The sequence below is a fragment of the Carassius gibelio genome, chromosome B6 (assembly GCF_023724105.1).
Source record: "Carassius gibelio isolate Cgi1373 ecotype wild population from Czech Republic chromosome B6, carGib1.2-hapl.c, whole genome shotgun sequence".
NCBI lineage: Eukaryota > Metazoa > Chordata > Actinopteri > Cypriniformes > Cyprinidae > Carassius > Carassius gibelio.
The window spans coordinates 585,447-605,631 of NC_068401.1; the positions used below are offsets into that span (position 1 = coordinate 585,447).

The window sequence follows — 20,185 nt, forward strand, 5'->3', positions numbered from 1 at the left end:
ACATTGCTAAAACTGTCTGATCCTGCAGATTTGCTTTATTCAACATCAAGAAGATCAAGCCCTTTCTTTGGGAACATGCTGCACAACTCCTTGTTCAAGCTCTTGTTCTGTGGCTGGACTATTGCAATGCTCTCTTGTCAGGTCTTCCAGCCAATTCTATCAGACCTTTACAATTAATCCAGAACGCGGCAGCAAGATTAATTTTTAATGAGCCGAAAAGAAACACGTCACACCTCTGTTTATCAATTTGCACTGGCTTCCAATAGCTGCTCGCATAAAATTCAAGGCATTGATGTTTGCCTACAAAACTACCACTGGCTCTGCACCCATTTACCTAAATTCATTACTTCAGACTTATGTGCCTCTAGAAGCTTGCGTTCTGCAAGTGAACATCGCTTGATTGTTCATCCCAAAGAAGCACAAAGTCACTTTTACCGACTTTTAAATTAAATGTTCCTTCTGGTGGAATGAACTCCCCAACTCAATCCGAGCAGCTGAGTCCTTATCCGTCTTCAAGAATCAGCTTAAAACACATCTCTTCCATCTTTATTCGACCCTCTAACTTTAACACTCACTATTCTAATTCTATTCTTTAAAAAAATCTAACTACCTTTCTAATATTTTTGTATTCTTTTTTGTTTTCATTTATTATGCAATTGTGTGTGTGACTGTGTGTGTGTGTGTGTGTTTGTGTGTGTGACTGTGTGTGTGTGTGCAAGGACCTTAAACACTAGCTTGCTCTTTTTTTTTTATTCTATCTGTTTTCTTTTTATTTATTATATTAGTTAAAATCCCATGCTACGTGTACTGTGTTAACCTAACTGAGACTTGTTATAGCACTTATATATCATTGCTCTTTTTGTTGTTTTTGATTACTTCCACTGTCTTCATTTGTAAGTCGCTTTGGATAAAAGTGTCTGCTAAATGAATAAATGTAAATGTAAACATTTTTGCATATTTAGTGATGTTTTCACATTATTCACATAACATCTGTTCATGCTCACTACTCATGTAATCACTCCAAACCTCCTTTATTGAATCAACAGAGACGTTTTGAATTAAATATTGATTTATTCTGATTAAACAGTTGAGATGATGATTGTAAATCATCTGTGATGTTGTTATTGAATACAAGTTCAGATGGTTCTTGTTGTTCTATCGTCTGATGCTGAGGAACCCCAGCCGTGTCGCTGCGGGCCGCACGTTCAGATCCACACTGGATTTAATGTCTCTGAAGGTGGAGCTGTCGAAGTTGGCCACCAGTTTCCTCGGTCCGAGTCTGTAGGGCTTGAAGGTCACCTTCAGTGTGATTCTCTGACCCGGGGCGAGCTCCACGGTGCTGCCGAACACAAACACTTCATCTGTTAAACGCTCAAGAATCACTGAGTACTTTACCTGAGGACACTCTACATCAGGGTTTGAGAGTCTGATCAAAAGGTCTTAAATGGTAAATATATATTTTTTTAAAACAAAAACATATATACACAAATATATTTTTCATAAAAAATATCAATGTTAAAATTTTTCCATTTTATATTTCCTTAAACTTTCTTAACTTTTTTTTGTAATATCTAGAGTCTAACCTTAAGTTATAAACCAAATGTAAAGGAGTTAAATAAAAATGACAAGTTAAAATTTATCTTTCAAAAGCTTACTAAAAATGTCATAATTCCAAAATAAAAAGCTAATTCAGTGAGGATGTACTTGAGTAGTTTGGATGAAATGAAAGGAGGCAGGTGTGATGTGTGTTGCTGCAGTAAACAGCTGATGATGTGCTGGACTCACCTGGACTGCTCTGTTTGTTTGAGCAGACCGCTGCCAGTGAGGGTGACCGTACAGTTCTTCAGCGGAGAGGGCAGAGGATTCTCAAACACCACCTCAGCGTTCATCTCACTGTCCTGCAGAGGAGTCCCGCTCACCTGAGACACACACACACAGCGCCCACAGGTTATATATATATATATATGTAACTTAATTAATTATTGCAGGTTTGTATAATATTCTGAGTTGTTTTTATTGAATGTGTTTTTGAGTAAACACATGTTCATATTTAGTCTAGAGCTACAGTGAGATCATGTTCACACACAACACTCTGCACTGACTCCTGATCTCTGTCTCCATGGCAACACCAGAACTGTCACTCAACACATGGAAACAAAGTAACTGCTGTTTCTTATTTCAAAAAGTAACTCTTTCTAAATGACAAAGTATCGCGTTACTTTACCAGCCATTAAATATGTGATCTGATTATGTAACTCACGTTACTTGTAATGCGTTAATCTCAACACTGCTGACCAACAGAATGTGTGTGAGGCACTCACTGTGACTCTCAGCGTCGGACTGTGAGGAACCACGTCTTTCTCCGCCAGATAAACTTCCTTCGTGTCGTTTTTATTCACGGCGATCACAGAGACTTTGATGCAGTTGTTGTCGAGCAGATTAGGGCCGTATGCAGTAAACGGCAGCTCGAAGGGAAGAGTTTGCTCTGAAACAAGCACACGAGGACATGAGTCTGTGTATCTGTGAATCAGATTAATGATTCAGAACCACTCAGAGATGATTTCACCTCGAATCATACCAACGCAACTGATGTTAATGTTGGGTTTGTGTAGTTAACTGCTGGATGAAGCTCAGAAAAAAACACACGCCATGCTTGGTAAAAGACTGTGTTGTTACATTGTTTTTACTTATTTGTTGTATTTTATAGAAATGAATTTTGCTGTGATCTTTGCTTGAAACTATTTTTGTTAACCAAACTGAGCAAAAACTCAAATCTATATATATATATTGTACTAAAATGTATGTTAACTTACTAGCAATCCCAGTTTTCAGGTTAAACCTCACTCTCTTGGTCGTGTCATGTTGCTTAACTAGGCTGTATGTTATAAATATAGAAACTAAGGTACTTTGTGTTGTTTGTGTGCGTATCTCTTGAACGCGAGCTGACGCTGGTCAGTTGTCAGATCTAGTCCTGTACCTGTGTTGGGTTGCACCTGTAGGTCTCTGGTGTTACTCCAGACGTCAGCCGTCGGGTTCCCTGTGTATCTCATGACCTGAGCGCTCATCTTCAGCGTCAGATCCTGGGCTTTGCTGTTCTCGCTCTTCACAAGCAGGTTGAGTCTGATATCGGCTCCGTTCAGTGGCGCTCCGTCCAGACTCAGCTTCATCTGGACGCTCGGACGAGGCGTCTGGCTCTCCTTCAGACCCGTCACACGCTTCACGGCCTCGTCATACACCGCTCTCTCCTTCTCTGAGCCTGAGGAGCACAGTCTCACATGCTCAGATGTGTGTGTGTGTGTGTGTGTGAGTGTGTGTGTGAGTGTGTGTGTGTGTGTGTGTGTGTGACTCACCCTCTGGGTGCTTGTACTGGTCAGTGATGTCCTGTCTGCTGTTGCTGCCCACAGCTTTGGTGCTGATTTTCTGTCCGACAGTCTTCATGTCTGAAAGGATCTTCTTCTTGGAGCCGTTGGCCATGACCAGCCATGTGATCTTGTCTGCATTGACCTCTCCGTACACAAAAGGTACGTCGTATTTGACATCGGTGTGACCCTCCAGGATGGCCTTGACCGGCGCTGGACCGCAGCAGTAAGAACCTGGACCGAATATAGAGAGATCACTTCTGTTAAACGCTTCGGGTTCCACTGGAGATTCACTCGTGTAAATAAGACTGTCGCTATATATTTTATAATTGTAATAGCCTCAAATTAAAAGACATAATGTATAAATGAAAAGGTGAAGGTAATGTAATATGTGTGATGTGTTCACCTGAGCTCCTCTCCTGCGGCGTTGGATCCAGCACCTGCCAGCCGTCGTAGAAGGAGTCCTGAGAGAGATCGGGACGCCTCATCCAGCCCTCCACCCAAACGTGATAGTTCCTGCAGCACATTCATCATCAGAGTCACTCCACTAACACTAACACAATCACTGACCCCTAACCTGTGACCTCAGACTCTCACCAAACACTGTCCTGGTTTCGTTTGGGTCTCACGCCGTAGTCACTGAAGTATTCATCAACGACCAGGTTCTGATCCGTGTCGTGAGCCGACTGATAATTAGTGACGACGCGGCACGGGATCCCCAGACACCTGAGCACTGCAGACACACCACAGAGAGATTACCCTTCACTCAGAAAATCTAAACTAAAAAATATGTTCATGTAACAAAACGAACTATTTTTTGGCTTGGTGCTAAGCCTACATGTCTCCTTTTGTTTAGTCTGACTTGATGTACAAAAATAACTAAAAATACAAATTTATAAAAAATACCTAGAAATATATTTGTAAAAAATATTAATAAAAATGTCAAAAATCCACAATAAAATTGCTAAAACTTTAATAAAATATAAAATGGCATAAAATTAAGTTATACTGAAACAACACTGTGTGTGTGTGTGTGTGTGTGTGTGTGTGTGTGTGTGTGTGTTAGCATGTGTGTACCGGTGCACATGACCGATGCAAACACCCAGCACTGTCCGAATTTGACGGGGTGGCAGTCGTATTTGATCCAGCGTCTCAGGATGTCCACACTGCCGTTCCAGCTGGACGGAAGCACCCCTCCGATGTACGTCCCGTCCCACTGACCCATCAGCACCCCCTTATCATCATCTGAGTTGATCTGAACACATAATATTGGTATGAGTGTCACATGATCCTTCAGAAATTCAAATGCTCATCTGCGTATGCTAATGAGCAGCTCATTTAATATTCAGCACTGCTCATCTGCGTATGCTAATGAAGCAGCTCATTTAATATTCAGCACTGCTCATCTGCGTATGCTAATGAAGCAGCTCATTTAATATTCAGCACTGCTCATCTGCGTATGCTAATGAAGCAGCTCATTTAATATTCAGCACTGCTCATCTGCGTATGCTAATGAGGCAGTTTTTTGATTCACTGGTCCACGGTCAGATATGAATGTGTTGCTGTGATGTGTCCAGCAGGTGTTTTACCATGGCGCTGACCACTCGGCTGATGTAGATGGGGTTGCAGCGCGCTGAATAATCCTCTGCTGCGTTTTCAAGACACTTGGGGTTCACATCCAGCAGCTTCAGACAGATGTCAAGGATATCCTCCTCGAACTGCAGAAAGCACAGACACAAGCTCAGATCAGTGTGTGTGTGTGTGTGTGTCTCATGCTCTTCAAGGCTGTATTAATATGGTCAAGAATACAGAACAAGCAGTAGTATTGCGAACAACAGATTTCAACAGATTGAAAACAGAGATCTGAAAGAGAAGCTCTCACCTGACCGAAGTCCCAGCTGTTGGTGGTGATGTATTCATCCACTCCCTGATACACGATTCCCTGCTCGTTCAGGACATACTCCTGTCGCTCCGCTTCATTCTCCAGAAACACCGCGTCATCTGCAGAAACCAGACATTTAATGTGGGGATAAAGTCAAACATTTAGATATTTCTCTCTTTTTGCAAAACTTTTAATTGCTGCAGAACATAAAAACTGGACTCGATTAAGATTAAGAGCTGTTTGTATACAAAAATAGAGCCATGATTCTGGATAAAATGAGACTTTTTATTTTTAAGTGGAGGTTGTAGTTCTCCCACAGTTCTGAAGAAGAAATATTAGACAACTAAACAAAATCTGAATGAATGATCCAATGCCTCACTCAAGACTAACTGGCTTCATTACTGGATGATTCAGTGCTTTTAAATGAATGATTCAAACACAGATACATTTTTAACAAAACCTTTTCACAAACTAAGACAGGAGTTGATGGGTGGAATTTAACTTGAGATTTTACACCCCGTCTCTGATTCTGGATTCAGAAGCCCATGAGACACTGATGAGGATGATCTGGGATCCTCACCTTTACTCCAGGGGTTGAAGAGCACGGTCAGGGCACTCACGCTGGAGTAGGGTCCGCTCTTCACGCTCAGAGAGTACAGACCGATGCAGGCGTCTGACGGACACAGAAAGGACAGCGTGACGGAGGACGGCGAGCCGCTCAACACCTTCACACTCCAGCCTTTACTGACACTGGAGCAGCGTGGGTCTGTGCTGCAGGACGAGAGCGTGCCCTTCTGTTCACACGCTCCAGGACCTGACAGAGACACTTCAGAGTTAACATACATGTGCAGCAGGACTGGAGAGAGTGAGGCTAACTACCAACCAACCGTTTGACACAAGTCTCTTCTGCATTTATTTAAACAAAAACACAGTTGAAATTATGAAATATTATTGTAATGTAAATGATCTGTTCTCTGTGTGAATCTGTGTTAAAGTGTAATGTATTTCTGTGATGCTCCGCTGTATTTTCAGCATCATTCCTCCAGTCTTCAGTGTCACATGATCTTCAGAAATCAGAATAATATGATGATTTACTGCTCAAGAAACATTTCTGATTATTATCAGTGTTGAACACAGTTCAGTATTTTTGTGGAAACTGATCCATTTTATTGTTCAGGATTCACAGATGAACAGAAAGTTCAAAAGAACAGCATTTATTTGAAATAGAAATCTTTTGTAACAATCTAAAAGTCTTTACTGTCACTTTTGAGTAAATTAATGCATCACTGATCTATAAACGTATTTAACGTAAAATGTATTATAACTAATGGATTTTAAGTAAGGGTTTTATTTTGATTGTTTTTATTTTAAGTTATTTAGTTTTCATTTAAATTATGATTCAAAACCTTTTTATTAAATTTTTAAGATGTATTTTAATTTGACATTTTTAGTATTTGGTTTATTTTTTTGTAGGTTTTTCTTGGATTTTTTTTATTTTGTAGTTATTTACATTTAATAAATTATAATGAAATAAAATTTTATACTTTTATAATTTTATAATTTTTAATTTTACATTTTTATGTTTAAATTATTAGTGTTTTGTTTTTATTTTAAAGTTGCTTACTTTGCATTTAAATAATTTACAATATATTTGTTATTATTTTGTAAAGATTTAATTTGACATTTTTATTATTTAATTAATTAGATTTTTTTTATTGTTTGTACTTTAAAATGATTTAATTCTAAAAATTGTGATTTAATATTTTCATAAGTTTTTTTATGTTTATTCATTTAGTTATTTAATTATTAGTAAATAATTACTAACCAACATTGATTATAATCTTCATGTTTCTTGAGCAGTAAATCATCATATTATTCTGATTTCTGAAGATCATGTGACACTGAAGACTGGAGGAATGATGCTGAAAATACAGAAATAAATTACACTTTAACACAGATTCACACAGGAAACAGCTGTTTAAAATTTTTACTATATTTTGGATCAAATAAATGTTAGTGCTGTGTCTGTACTGAGTGTTTAGTGACCTGTCTGCACAGTGATCTGGATGTCGCTTTGGTCTAAACGCTCGGCGCTCAGGATCAGACTGAAGGCTTGTCCTCTGCGGATGATCAGACGCTCCACCGTGATCTCTTTGGTGTGGTGTTCAGTGTTGTTCTTCACACACTGCAGATCCACCTTCATCACAGCTGCTGGAAACACACGGTTACGTCAACACACAACTAGTCCAGCAGGTTTATTGCCAATTAGATAAATGACATTGTGACACACGCTGACACAAATCATATTTCATAATCACATAATCAGAGCTGAAGATCAGGCGTGGTTGATCTGATGAATGAAGAGCAGTCAGATAACAGATCACCAACACTGATCTCATGATGTCTGGTTCCCTAAACCTAACCCTAACTTTACTAGGGATTTTAACCATAAACCACTAAGAGACTAACAGAAATCGGTCAAAGACGAAAACGTGTTTAAGCATACAAAAAATGTGTAATACTGTTTCAAACTGTTGTATTTTTCCCCCCCAAAAATGCACAATTTTTCTGTTTTATTTAATTGCAATTCTGTTTTTGTTTTTCTGAGCAAAAAATAAATATCATACATTTTCCCCTGACTTACAGAAGACACCCAGTAAAATGTCATTCAGTGTAACAATCTTGTCAGGCATATTTACAACAAAAATCAATTTATGACATTAAGAGACTAATTACTTTCACCCCAAAAACTAATGAGTTGTAATTTTAATTTTTTAACATTTGCCACTATAGGTTTTGCCCATTTGTCAGTAAGAATTTTTTACTAATTTAAATCACAATAAAGTGTGTAGTATGCTCCATTATTCTTTTAGATGTTTTAATATGTACACGTCAGAATAAGCATGTTGTTTGAATTTTTGCATAAATATTGTGTTACACTGAATGACAATGTTACATTATTTCAACCAAATTTTGACATTTTATTCTCCAAAAACTTATTTGAAACCTTAAAAGTAGACATTTTACTTACATTTAATGTTCTTTCTATGGACACAAAATCACTTTTGTACATTTCTGTTGATGCGGACATCTTAACGTGTTTGACCCAAATACAACTGAAGAGTAAAATCACGTCTAGGCTTATGGAGTACAGATCAAAAACTATAAAAGCCTTTCATGAAAAGTGAAGTGTAGTCTATCATAAATTATCCTAAACATTTAGTGTGCTAATATTCACACAGACTGAAAATCTGAGTAGAGATTTATAACTAGAAATGAGTTTGACTTACCCTGATCTCTGCGGACAGAGTTCCTGCTCAGATTCTCACTCATGCTCGTCTCTTCAGATGTGTGTGTGTGTGTGTGTGAGGAGCTTTATAAGAGCCGATCCCGTGAGACGAACACTGAGCAATCAATCCACCCGTTAAGAATCTGTCAGTTATTCATGCGTAACTCCTCCAGCGGTGTGGAAATACAGTAATCATCTCAGTTATGCTGTTATTACATCACTGCTGTTCACCAGACAAACAGAGAATGGAAAGTTAATTAACCTGAGAATCAATCAAACGGGTGGGAAATCAGTATTTGACTGTAATCAGCACAAACATGTTCAGCTGAGTGAAACATTTGTTCATCTTTGTTAAAACTGTTCATGTCTGTCAAACAACACTAACAGATACAATAACTAACTTACAAGCTTGTAAACACTGCTTGATCTGTGCAGATTTCTCTCCTGATTCAGACCAGAACACTTTTTCACTGGAGGAAGTGTTATTATGATTATAGACTCTATGTGTTTGAGTTAAAATCATCTTAATGCTGGATGTGTTTCAGGTTTTGTCTTCTCCAGATGTTCACTGATGGACTGGAGTGCTGTAGATTATTGGGATGTTTTTATCAGACTCTCATTCTGACGGCACCCATTCACTGCAGAGCATCCATTGATGAGACACTGATGCAGTGCTACATTTCTACAAACCTGATGAAGACACAAACTCATCCTGATCTCTGATTAACTTAAGGGTGAAAACATTTACAGCTAACTTTTATTTTGGGGTTTCCTTTAACTGGTGTTTATTAATTTATGTGTTTTTCACTGTCCACAAGCAGAAAACAAAACATAACACACAGTTTGTGACCAGCAACTCCATTAACAGGCCATAATCATGAACTATTCTCCTTATGAACAGATAACTGTAATTAGACAGTGACAGATACAGACTTCGTGTGCATGAAGTTTATTACCACAATGATTGATACAGTTCAAGTCTTTAACTTAACAACACATGCTCTAGTTAACAGGATTTTCACATCTTTCTCCTTGAGACACAGATATGTGCAGGATCCAGTAAAAGGATCAATAAATATCCTCAGCATTCATCCGTTTAATATTCAGTCCCGCATCAGTGATTGTCATTTGAGGCACTTGTGGGGAACAACAGAAATGGAGTCATGTGCAAGCACAAATAAAATCACAGCTGAGAAATAACAGAGATGCTTTTGTTTTCTTATTGCTTGATCAGAGCACGAGCGCGGAGCTTCATCTTCATTCTCTGGCAGGATCACAGACTGACTCACAGCAGGTGTGTCTCTACACATGAATGATGATTAAGCTTGGATGATGTGTTTCACTCCCTGATGAGTGTGTGATGCTCAGCGTCTCTCCGTCGTGTGATCGGATCTCATCGGTCCTGGAGTGCTTGGCTGCGGTCTGATGCTCAGTAGCGGCTCCGGCGGCTCATGGTGAGCGGCAGCGTGACCGACGACAGCGAGGACACTTCCCAGTACAGACTGCGTGACAGGAACAGACGATACAGAACCACCACTGAGATGGACTGGCACAGGATCACGCCGATCGTCACCACCTGCGGAGCGAGACAGAGACAGAGACGCTCGTGAGACAGAGCTCTGCTGCTCTAGAGGGTCATGAACGGAGAAAGAAAAGTTCCTTGATCTATTGACACACAGTGCAGGCCAAAATGATTAGAGCACTAGTATTTTGATAGTTATTCCTATCTTTTGCTGTAGTGTGTCAGTAGAAATTGCCCGCTGATTCTACAACGCTGTCTGTTTAGCCCCGCCCAACAGCTCTACGTCGCTCTGTTTAGCCCCGCCCACTAGCTCTACGTTGCTCTGTTAAGCCCCACCCACTAGCTCTACGTTGCTCTGTTAAGCCCCACCCACTAGCTCTACGTCGCTCTGTTTAGCCCAGCCCACTAGCTCTACGTTGCTCTGTTTAGCCCCGCCCAACAGCTGTACGTCACTATGTTTAGCCACGCCCACTAGCTCTACGTCGCTCTGTTTAGCCCAGCCCACTAGCTCTACGTTGCTCTGTTAAGCCCCACCCACTAGCTCTACGTCGCTCTGTTTAGCCCAGCCCACTAGCTCTACGTTGCTCTGTTTAGCCCCGCCCAACAGCTGTACGTCACTATGTTTAGCCACGCCCACTAGCTCTACGTCGCTCTGTTTAGCCCAGCCCACTAGCTCTACGTTGCTCTGTTAAGCCCCACCCACTAGCTCTACGTCGCTCTGTTTAGCCCAGCCCACTAGCTCTACGTTGCTCTGTTTAGCCCCGCCCAACAGCTGTACGTCACTATGTTTAGCCACGCCCAACAGCTCTATGTCGCTCTGTTTAGCCAACTACACAACTGTTAGCCAATCACAGTAGTGGGCGGTAACTTCCGAGTCTACAGTCCTCCACGTCTATTCAAACAGAGCCTTCTGATGAGGGGGTCAAAAACAGCACATTACTTCTAAATTATGATGTTTGATGTAAAAAAGACATCGGAGAACAGTAGAAAATCAAAAAACCGAGGCAGCTCATGAGCCCTTTAAAGCAGGTTTGTTTCTCTCTTGCCTTTTCTTTCTGGTGTTCGTTGAGAATCACTGAGAACAGGACCAGCACCGGATGACACAGGAACCACAGGAAACAGCCCTGAAACGACACACAGGGCCACTTAAGTGTTCACGGGACGCAGACAGGAACACACTCCGGGTTGGGCTGCATTCTGTCCGGTTTTTAAACATTGTGTCCATCTACCAGCACATGCTTCAGCTGGACACTCATTAGTCCTATATCCAGTGTTATTATATCACATAGGCCATATCTAATATTAAAGGACACTTTAGACAGAATATTGACTGTTTCTGCTCCAAAATAGTTGGGAGTCACAGTGGAACTCATTACTCAATGATTCAACAAATGATTCAGTGACTCGTTCATTAAGACTCGGTTCAGTTCTGAATGAATCATTCTTTGAACAAATCCATTGAATGAATAAGAAAGTGGCTTGTTGCCATCTGCTGGTGGTTTTGGGTTCAAATTTAGTTAGAATTCAATTATTTCCCCCCAACATTTAATACTTCTATAAAGTATTAAAAACACGAATCTTATAACAATATCTATACAGTCTGTGTAAATACACAGAAAGATAGACTTTATTTGATTGTTAACAGCCCTATAATGTTTAATTACTCTAATTGCACTAATATACATGAAACATTTAAAAATAAAAATGAAACTCGTTTAAAATGTTAGAAATGCTGTGTTAAAAATGCTCCTGGAAATCAATTTAAATATCACCTCTTACATGAAAAGTTTCAGTCATTGCTAATTTTTAAAGTCATAGCTCACCAAAAATGAAAAACCTTTCCTCCCCCTTGTGCTGTACCTGTTTGTTTCTCCTGCTGAACACAAAATAAGATATACTGAACAATGCCTGTAGCCAAACAGCTGCTGGTACCCAGCATTTTTTCCCCTTACAATGGAAGTCAATGGGTACCGTCAACTCCCACTTTCTACAAAATACATTCTTCTGTGTTCAGAAGAATAAAGAAACTCAAAGAGGTTTGGAACAACATGAGGGTGAGTAAATGATGATATGATTTGAGCTTTTCTTCTGTGTTGTACTAGCACCGTGCTGCGTGTACCTTGCCGAAGCTCAGGTAGAAGTCTCGTTTGAGCGCGCTCCGCTCGGTAGAGATGATCTGATACAGCACAGACGCCAGGAACAGAGCGAGGGCCACACGCAGGGCCATCAGCAGCCAGCCGGGAACACTGCGCTGTGTGTGGAAGCTGTGGTGCTCGGCGTCCTCCAGCTGCTCCCAGATCAGCAGCGCCCCCTGCAGACACAGCATGACTCAACAATGACCTCTCTACCAAACCGACCAAAGGAAATCAAGTCAGCTTTGTTTATATAGTGCTTTTAACAGTACAGAAGTGTCAGAACACTTTACAGTATTAAAACAGGAAAACAGTGAGTCAGTAATGCAGAAGGACAATAATAAACACTCAGTTGTCATTGACTGATCCAGCTCAGTTCAGTGTCTGTGCATCATGACATCGCTGGATATTAAGAGTCCCAGACTCAGCATGTATAATATTAGAAATTAAAACTAAAATGAAAACTGAAATATAAAAAACAAACACTCATTAAGCTTAATGTTAAAAACAAATTCATGTGCATGTTGTACATTTTTACTTTTTCAGAAGGGGTTCTCCTGTGCCTTACAAATAAGAAAAAATGCCAGCAATTAATATTAAACAAGAGCCGGTGTTTATCACAGCATTAAGGAGAATACAGATGCAGTTTATTAGCCATCCTAACGAATGCATCAGTGATTGTGAGGTGGCTGATGCTCAATGACTTTTATATTTCTTATTCTATTCTATGTGTGTTTGATGTTAGTGTGGCTGACCTGAGCGATGACGACGGCCAGAGCGAGCGCGGTGGAGGCCGGAGACGAGTCCCACTGCAGCGGTTTACTCTGAGACTTTCTGCTGCGGCTCAGAGTCCAGCCCACACACAGACTCAACAACAGGTAGAGCATCTGCACCTGCGCCACTGCGTCACACACTGACACACACACACACACACACACAACTATTAGAAAATCTGGAATCTGAGGGAACAAAAAAATCTAAATATTGAGAAAATCATCTTTAAAGTTGTTCAAATGAAGTTATTAGCAATGCATATTACTAATATACTTTTTTCACCTTTAAAAAATTAAATCAATTTTTTTTAAATCACACTTTATTGTTTTGATGCTTGAAAAGCCCTTTTCGTCTTTGATCCTCATGCATTCTCTGGGAATCTGTCTTCATGTTCATATCCTCAGATTTCTAATCTAACGGCCGTCCTGTTATCATTCATATCTTTGATGCATTTGGCAGATGCTTTGTTTTATCCAGAGCTGATCAGGACTCTGAGATCATGTGAATAACGCTGTGACAGACTCACATTCAGCGAGGCTCCCCATCAGCGGCGTCCCCACACCGTCCCGAGCGTACCTGCGGGTCCAATCACACACCATCATCATCATCATCACCATCATCACCATCATCATCATCATGAGCTCAGCAGGAAGTATTCAGATTCAAGCCGGTAAAGTATAGGTAAGCGTGTGAGTCTCTGACCGGGACATGTGGATGTAGTTGAGCAGCACTGATGTTCCCTGCAGCAGGAGCGTGGTGGATAACACCTTCAGCACCGTGTGCATGGGTCCGGCTTTGCTCAGCGCCTGCCACAGCGGCTGTATGTAGATACACGACGCCACGAAATACGCCAGGATCAGCAGGAAGTAGAAGCTGTGGAGCCCTGCGAGGAATATATAGTCACATCTATTTATAAAGTGCTTTAACAACACAGACTGTGTGAAAGCAGCTTTACAGTACTAAAGATTTTCAAATAGTTGTATTCAATTGTAATTGTTTGACCCTTATGACAGGTTTAGTGGTGCAGGGTCACACATGGAGTGTGTGTGTGTGTGTGTGTGTGTGTGTGTGTCTCACCGGTCTCCTCGGCGCTGAAGTGATCCAGTGGGTTCCCCGCGGCGTCGGGGTTCATCAAGCTGATCTGGAAGCGCAGGTCTTCTAGCACTCCGTCCATCTCTCCGTCCTGACAGGTGTATTGATCCACATACATCACGTGCCACGCCTGCGGACCGGACTGATGCGGTATAGTCTGGTTCTGCTCCTCTTTCATCAGCTTAACTGAAAATATCAAACGCTATATGGATATCAACAGTATTATAACAATTAATAAAAACTATATTATATCAATGTATTATTAAGGCGTTAATCTTAAAGGGACAGTACACACATAATTCACAATTTTATCATTAACTCACCCTCAAGTGGTTCCAAACCTGTATGAGTTTCTTTATTTAGTGTAACAAAAGAAGACATTCTGAAGAATGTTGGTGACCAAACAAATACTGGCACCCATTGACAAAAATATTCCTATAGTCAGTGGCTACCATCAGCTGCCTAGTTCCCAAGTTTCTTCAAAATATCTTGTGTAAAAAAGCTAAGTGGCTGCGTGACGTGTCTGTGCATGCCCAGACTGGGGTCAAAGTTCACATGTGTCATGTCACACTGAAGATGACCTGTACCAGCGGTCTGAGACGTGAAGGAGTCTTACTGGAGATGTGAGCCGATGCGAGTCTCTGCAGACAGCTCAGATTGTCCAAGCCCTCGGAGCCCTGAAACAGCAGAAGTCTGGCCTCCTTCTCCACGGCCAGCAGCACATTATCCACACGAGACATCACCAGACCATTCTCACCTAGAAATATCATCATGCATATGTACAGTAAGTCAAATCACATGTGATCATATTACTGCATTCTACATGCATGCATGTGAACAGAAAAACAAAAATGCATGGAAGCAAAAGCAAATGCATGATGTCACTGTACAAATATCAGACACTCACCATGATACAGAAATCTTGTGATGTACTGCCCATTATTTTCTCTCGCAGCGTCGCTCCTAAAAATCCCAGAAACCGTTTTCCCTGCTGCAGGACATGAAGTAAACAAAAGAACAATGATAATGATAAAGTACACAAACATTATGCTCTTATGCTCTTCATTCACTGCAGTCAATGAGGTAATACTGTCCTTTTCCGCCCACCTTGTGATCGACGCCTGCTATATCCAATCGGAATACGAGTTTTCAGTCAAGCGCGGTAAAGGGACCAATGAGAGCGCGGCGGAGGCGGGGCGAGAGTCGGCTCATACGTGTCAGCGCTGCCGCAAACCGCTGTTCCAACTGTCGTGAGGAGTGTTTACGAAGCGATAAAATCATGCAATTGATTTTTGGAGTCAAAGAAATGATCTACAGTGTGAAGGGAACGTGGAGATCGAGATGAAGATGAGCGGCGGAGAGTGTCGCACTGTGCTGGTGACCGGAGGAGCGGGATTCATGTGAGATCTCTCATACTGTCCAAAAATATCTAAACACATCCGAAGCCTTCAAATGACTGAATGTCAGCGCTTCAGACAACAGAGGATCAAATTAAGAGTAATTTATTGTGAAAAGTCTGAGATGCTGAATCAATAGATGCATTGTCCACACACACTTGCGCACTTGAGTGACTGATGGAGTTCATTAATGACTGTTAAACACTTAATTAAACACTGTTATAGAGCTGAACTGAATAATGATGGATGTGTTACTAAATGGCGTATCAGAAATGTTTCTTGAGCAGTAAATCATCATATCAGAATGATTTCTGAAGATCATGTGACACTGAAGACTGGAGGAATGATGCTGAAAATACAACGGAGCATCACAGAAATACATTACACTTTAACAGATATTCACAGAGAACACAGATATTTTAAATAGTGAAAATATTTCAGAATTGTCCTGCTTTTGCTGTAATTTGTATTAAATAAATGTAGGCTTAGTGAGCAAAAGAGTACATTACAACATTACACTGTTCAAAAACCTTTGAGTGGTAGTGTATGTAGAATTATTCAACAGAAGTAGCAGGTTTTCTGATTGAAACACACTGAGACTTCATGCATGAGCAGCAGCGATGGAAACCGTCCTCACATTCATCCTATAAGTGTCCAAATACTTATAATGAGCTCCTGTTTGTGTTCTCAGAGGATCTCATCTGATCAGCGCTCTGGTCGTCAGATTCCCACACTGGAGGATCATCAATGTGGATAACGTGAGTCTCTGAACAGCATTGAATCAGTGGTTTCCCGTCGTGAAGCGTCACGTGTCGCTGTTGCTGTGTTTCAGCTGCAGTACTGCTCCAGTCTGAAGAACCTGAGCTCTGTGGAGGACTGCAGCAGATACTCCTTCATCCCGGTACTGACTCCTGACCACAGATGACCAGTACCTGAGTGCTGCTCTAATATTACTCCATTACAAGGCAGAGATGTACAGACAGGTTTTTACTTTAGTAAAAGTACCCAAGTACTTGCTTATATTTTTGTTGTAAAAAAAAAAACACATGCCTCTAAAGCAACATTTCACCTATTGAATATATATATATAAAATATAATTTGTTAGGAGATGTACAACAGTTCTTCTGTAGTATTTAGATTTACACAATTTTGCAGAATCAGACAATATTGTGTCCAGTATATATCACAGTATTGACTTCTTATTATTGAATTGTTATAGATGAATAACACATTTGCCACTGGTCAGTTTTACTGACTTTCAAAGCTGCTACATAGTAACACTCAGTGCTGTGGAAAGTTACTTTTAGAAGTAATGCATTACAATGTTGCTTTATTCAATTGAAAAAAGACTAATTATGCTACTAAGTTACTTTTTATGGAAAACAATGCGTTACATTACTTTTGAGTTACTTTTTAAATCTGGACAGGGCTTGTTTGTTTGTAAAAAGTGCTCCTTTTTCAAATGTAAAAGCCCTTTCACACCTAAAGTGAAGTGAATGCGCTTCAGGCTGAAGGAAATGTCAATTCTGGTCTGTACAGTAGAGGGCGCCGCTCAAACTAATCACAGAAGAAAGTTCAACTCTATTCAGCAGAAACAGAAATTAAACACAAATGTGTAATTTCTGCTTATTAGTATGATTGAAGTGAATCATCAAAGATCTGTAGCAAAGACATTGGTTCATAGAATGGGATTAAATACATTATTTATTTTTCACACACAACACTCTGCACTGACTCCTGATCTCTGTCTCCATGGCAACACCAAAGCTGTCACTCAACACATGGAAACAAAGTAACTGCTGTGTCTTATATTAAAAAGTAACTGATATTTCCTTCTAAATGACAAAGTATTGCGTTACTTGAAAAATGTAATCTGATGACGTAACTACTTGTAATGCGTTACCCTCAACACTGTAACGACTTTCTTATTCCAGGACCTTGATAGAAATGAAATGGAGTGAAAAGTAACATATTTGCCTTTAAAGTGTAGTGAAGTTGCTAGAAAAAATAATATTCAAGTAAAGTACAGATACTCAAAAAGTACATGTACTTGGTTACTGTCCAGCTCTGCAGCTAATCTAATGTCCAGCTGACCCAGAGCTGATGAACCGTGTTCTCCTCGCAGGGCGATGTCTGCGATCCACTTTTCTTAAAGCATCTGTTTGCGACGGAGAAGATTGATATAGTGTTTCACTGCGCTGCTGAGACTCATGTAGGTGAGTGAACGCTGTCTGTTCATCATCAACTATGTGTTTCTCTCTCGAGGACGCCGTGTCTCATTCACGTCTTTATCTCCTGTAGAAAACTCCTTCCTGTGTCCGTCACGCTTCATGCGTGTGAATGCAGACGGCACTGGTGTTCTGATCAGAGCGGCGTTTGAGGCGCGAGTGCAGCGCTTCATCTACATCAGCACTGACGAGGTGTATGGAGACAGTCTGGAGCAGGTGAGCTCAAGCTGGGGTTCAACTGAATCATCCGAACCCGAAATGATTCACTGGTTCAAATCGCTTAGAAAGACCCTGGTGCATAAAAGCACATTTTACAAACTAATTGCAGATGTTTTATTGAAAGTGTCTTCTGTGTAATGGATGTTGATGCAATTAACAAATGTTTAATGCTGTCCCTGGAGCACAGTTTTGGAGGACATGAACCCATCATGCTCTCATACGATGAGAAACACTAGCCAGTCATCTCCAGGTGATCTGTTCAGTAGCGCAGTATTCTGATGTCAGCTGAAGTGTGTGATCTGCATCTTTTCTTCACAGCCGTTTGATGAACTGAGTCCAAAAAGACCCACCAATCCGTACTCCTCCTCGAAAGCTGCGGCAGAAAACATCGTGATGTCGTACTGGATGAAGCACAAGGTGTCAGTCCTGAGATTACACCTGTTATATCTTTGACATTTTACTTAGTGTTTTGTAATTCACATTATTTTTAGTGCTAATTCTCGTTCGATTATACAGGATTGCAATGTGGTAAAGACGCAAGTTGCATTTTAAATCTGTGTTTATCTCATCATCTTTCATTTTTTCTGTGAATTCTGAGTTTGCATCTGACAGTAGTTTTTTTTTTATTCTGGCATAGAATAAAAAAGGTAATTGCAACTTTGTATCTCACAATTCTGACTTTTTTACTGAAGAGAAAGTTTATATCTCACACACACAAAAAAATCTGAATTATGAAAACATGTCAGATTTGTGAGATATAAGCTCATAATTACATGATATAATATTGTGAGATAAGATACTTTTACTTTATTGTTTATCCGGTGGAAACCAGCTTCCGTAATGAATAATCAGTGTCATGTCGGAGATTAGTTTTCTATCCCAGTGCTGCTGGTAACGGTTGTAGTATTGATCTGTCTGCTGTAGTTTCCTGTTCTGATCACGAGGAGCAGTAACGTGTACGGTCCACACCAGCATCACGAGAAGGTGCGTGATCCGCAGCTCTACACGCGTGTTTGACCCTCACGTGACCTCTGCACTTCAGTAGTGTGTGTGCTTGTGTTTGTTCAGGTCATTCCCAGATTCCTGTCACTCATCCAGCGGGATCAGAAGTGGTGAGTGTGTATGTGTGTGTGTGTGTGTGTGTGTGTGTGTGTGTGTGTGTGTGTGTGTGTGTGTGTGTGTGTGTGTTTGTGTGAGTGTTCATCTGCTCTAGTGTGTGTGTGTGTGTGTGTGTGTGTCTCCAGCACTATCCAGGGCTCAGGCCTGCAGTCCAGACACTTCCTGTATGTCAGCGATGTCACAGACGCCTTCCTGACACTCATGGAGAAGGGCATTCTGGGAGAGATCTACAACATCGGGAGCAGCTTTGAGATTCCCATCGTTCAGCTCGCCAGAGAACTAGTGAAGATGGTAGGAGTCACATGACCAGCTCAGTTTCAGATTAACCCTTCGTTATCAGAGTAATTCACGATCAACTGTTTCCTGTCGACAGAAAGTGAAGGACGTCTCCGAGGAAGCGCTGGAGGACTGGATGGAGTTTGTTGAGGACCGGTGTGTGATGAGTGTGTGCTGTCATTCTGTCTGTTTGATACTGATGTTAATAAATGATTATTCATAACTTTTCTGCAGTCCGGTGACGGAGCTCCGGTATCCCATGATATCAGACAAACTGCACAGACTCGGCTGGAGACCCAAAGTAACCTGGGACGAAGGAATCAGACGGACCAGTAAGAGACTCCAGATGATTCTGTGTGTGATGATGATGATGATGATGATGATGAAGGACATGACGTGTCTCTCTGATGTTTGCAGTTCAGTGGTATGAAGAGAATCCAAACTACTGGCCGTTGATCAGTGAGAATGGAGAGGAATCATCAGCGTCGCCGTCACATGCAGTGCCTTATCCCGTCAGATAATGACCGTTATTAACTCATTTATAAAGGATTTATGCAAGATTGTCAAGCAGCTCTTAAATTAAGAGCTAATCAGTGAAGACTGGTGATGTGAATGTGATGGAGGATTGTTAAAGACTTTATACTCTACAAATCATCATAAAATGCCCCAGGATTAAAGAGGACCAAAAGTTAAAGATGTTCAAATGTTTTAATGGAGACTGTATGTCTTAAAGTGACACAAGCTCAGTTGTTTTGACTGTTTTCAGTGTTTGTGGTTAACCTGATTATGAAAAGTCTTCCTTTGTACGATTGTTTCTGATCATTTTTGTTTTAATAAAAAGTTTACGAACATGCTTGTGATAAAATATCACCGGGATATACAAGTATACACAGACA

The 20,185-nt window shown here is 40.7% G+C and overlaps 3 protein-coding genes across 6 annotated transcripts; 1 reads left to right on the forward strand and 2 right to left on the reverse strand.

Moving 5' to 3' along the window:
- Positions 1–1,051: 1,051 nt before the first annotated feature.
- Positions 1,052–8,669, reverse strand: tgm8 (transglutaminase 8). Of its 2 annotated transcripts, none has more exons than XM_052558171.1 (13): positions 8,532–8,669; positions 7,288–7,449; positions 5,822–6,055; positions 5,242–5,360; positions 4,949–5,077; positions 4,437–4,614; positions 3,957–4,092; positions 3,766–3,875; positions 3,351–3,593; positions 2,978–3,256; positions 2,322–2,485; positions 1,786–1,919; positions 1,052–1,339 (listed from the first exon to the last, which is right to left on the reverse strand). In XM_052558171.1, exons 1-13 carry the CDS (start codon positions 8,572–8,574, stop codon positions 1,156–1,158), a joined length of 2,115 nt encoding a protein of 704 aa, XP_052414131.1. In that variant the 5' UTR covers positions 8,575–8,669; the 3' UTR covers positions 1,052–1,155. The 2 variants fall into 2 exon arrangements, with proteins under 2 accessions (XP_052414131.1, XP_052414130.1); XM_052558170.1 differs by having other exon boundaries at positions 7,288–7,452; positions 8,532–8,652.
- A 794-nt stretch (positions 8,670–9,463) lies between these two features.
- On the reverse strand, positions 9,464–15,165 carry gpr180 (G protein-coupled receptor 180). Of its 2 annotated transcripts, XM_052558911.1 has the most exons (9): positions 14,958–15,164; positions 14,667–14,807; positions 14,036–14,236; positions 13,661–13,841; positions 13,485–13,534; positions 12,940–13,097; positions 12,172–12,363; positions 11,099–11,176; positions 9,464–10,106 (listed from the first exon to the last, which is right to left on the reverse strand). In XM_052558911.1, exons 1-9 carry the CDS (start codon positions 15,094–15,096, stop codon positions 9,960–9,962), a joined length of 1,287 nt encoding a protein of 428 aa, XP_052414871.1. In that variant the 5' UTR covers positions 15,097–15,164; the 3' UTR covers positions 9,464–9,959. The 2 variants fall into 2 exon arrangements, with proteins under 2 accessions (XP_052414871.1, XP_052414872.1); XM_052558912.1 differs by lacking the exon at positions 12,940–13,097 and having other exon boundaries at positions 14,958–15,165.
- Positions 15,166–15,249: 84 nt separating this feature from the next.
- Positions 15,250–20,140, forward strand: LOC127959630 (dTDP-D-glucose 4,6-dehydratase). 2 transcript variants are annotated; one of them, XM_052558913.1, is made up of 12 exons: positions 15,250–15,450; positions 16,139–16,205; positions 16,280–16,348; positions 17,573–17,663; positions 17,749–17,891; positions 18,213–18,311; positions 18,819–18,878; positions 18,963–19,006; positions 19,139–19,304; positions 19,387–19,445; positions 19,524–19,621; positions 19,707–20,140. In XM_052558913.1, the coding sequence occupies exons 1-12, from the start codon at positions 15,392–15,394 to the stop codon at positions 19,808–19,810; spliced, it is 1,059 nt and encodes a 352-aa protein (XP_052414873.1). In that variant the 5' UTR covers positions 15,250–15,391; the 3' UTR covers positions 19,811–20,140. The 2 variants fall into 2 exon arrangements, with proteins under 2 accessions (XP_052414873.1, XP_052414874.1); XM_052558914.1 differs by lacking the exons at positions 15,250–15,450; positions 16,139–16,205; positions 16,280–16,348 and adding an exon at positions 16,404–16,430.
- The last annotated feature ends 45 nt before the right edge of the window (positions 20,141–20,185 follow it).

What these genes read in the sequence shown, in the direction of transcription:
- LOC127959630 (XM_052558913.1), top strand. Translation starts at nt 15,392, where the DNA reads ATGAAGATGAGCGGCGGAGAGTGTCGCACTGTGCTGGTGACCGGAGGA. An exon ending in GCAGATACTCCTTCATCCCG is followed by an intron (nt 16,349 to 17,572) that starts GTACTGACTCCT and finishes TTCTCCTCGCAG; the next exon opens with GGCGATGTCTGCGATCCACT. An exon ending in CCAGAGAACTAGTGAAGATG is followed by an intron (nt 19,305 to 19,386) that starts GTAGGAGTCACA and finishes TCCTGTCGACAG; the next exon opens with AAAGTGAAGGACGTCTCCGA.
- tgm8 (XM_052558170.1), bottom strand. Translation starts at nt 8,574, where the DNA reads ATGAGTGAGAATCTGAGCAGGAACTCTGTCCGCAGAGATCAGG. An exon ending in CTCTGTCCGCAGAGATCAGG is followed by an intron (nt 7,453 to 8,531) that starts GTAAGTCAAACT and finishes GTGTGTTTCCAG; the next exon opens with CAGCTGTGATGAAGGTGGAT. An exon ending in CGAAACCAGGACAGTGTTTG is followed by an intron (nt 3,876 to 3,956) that starts GTGAGAGTCTGA and finishes AATGTGCTGCAG; the next exon opens with GAACTATCACGTTTGGGTGG.
- gpr180 (XM_052558911.1), bottom strand. Translation starts at nt 15,096, where the DNA reads ATGTTTGTGTACTTTATCATTATCATTGTTCTTTTGTTTACTTCATGT. An exon ending in AACTACATCCACATGTCCCG is followed by an intron (nt 13,535 to 13,660) that starts GTCAGAGACTCA and finishes TTGGACCCGCAG; the next exon opens with GTACGCTCGGGACGGTGTGG. An exon ending in GATGGGGAGCCTCGCTGAAT is followed by an intron (nt 13,098 to 13,484) that starts GTGAGTCTGTCA and finishes TGTGTGTGTCAG; the next exon opens with TGTGTGACGCAGTGGCGCAG.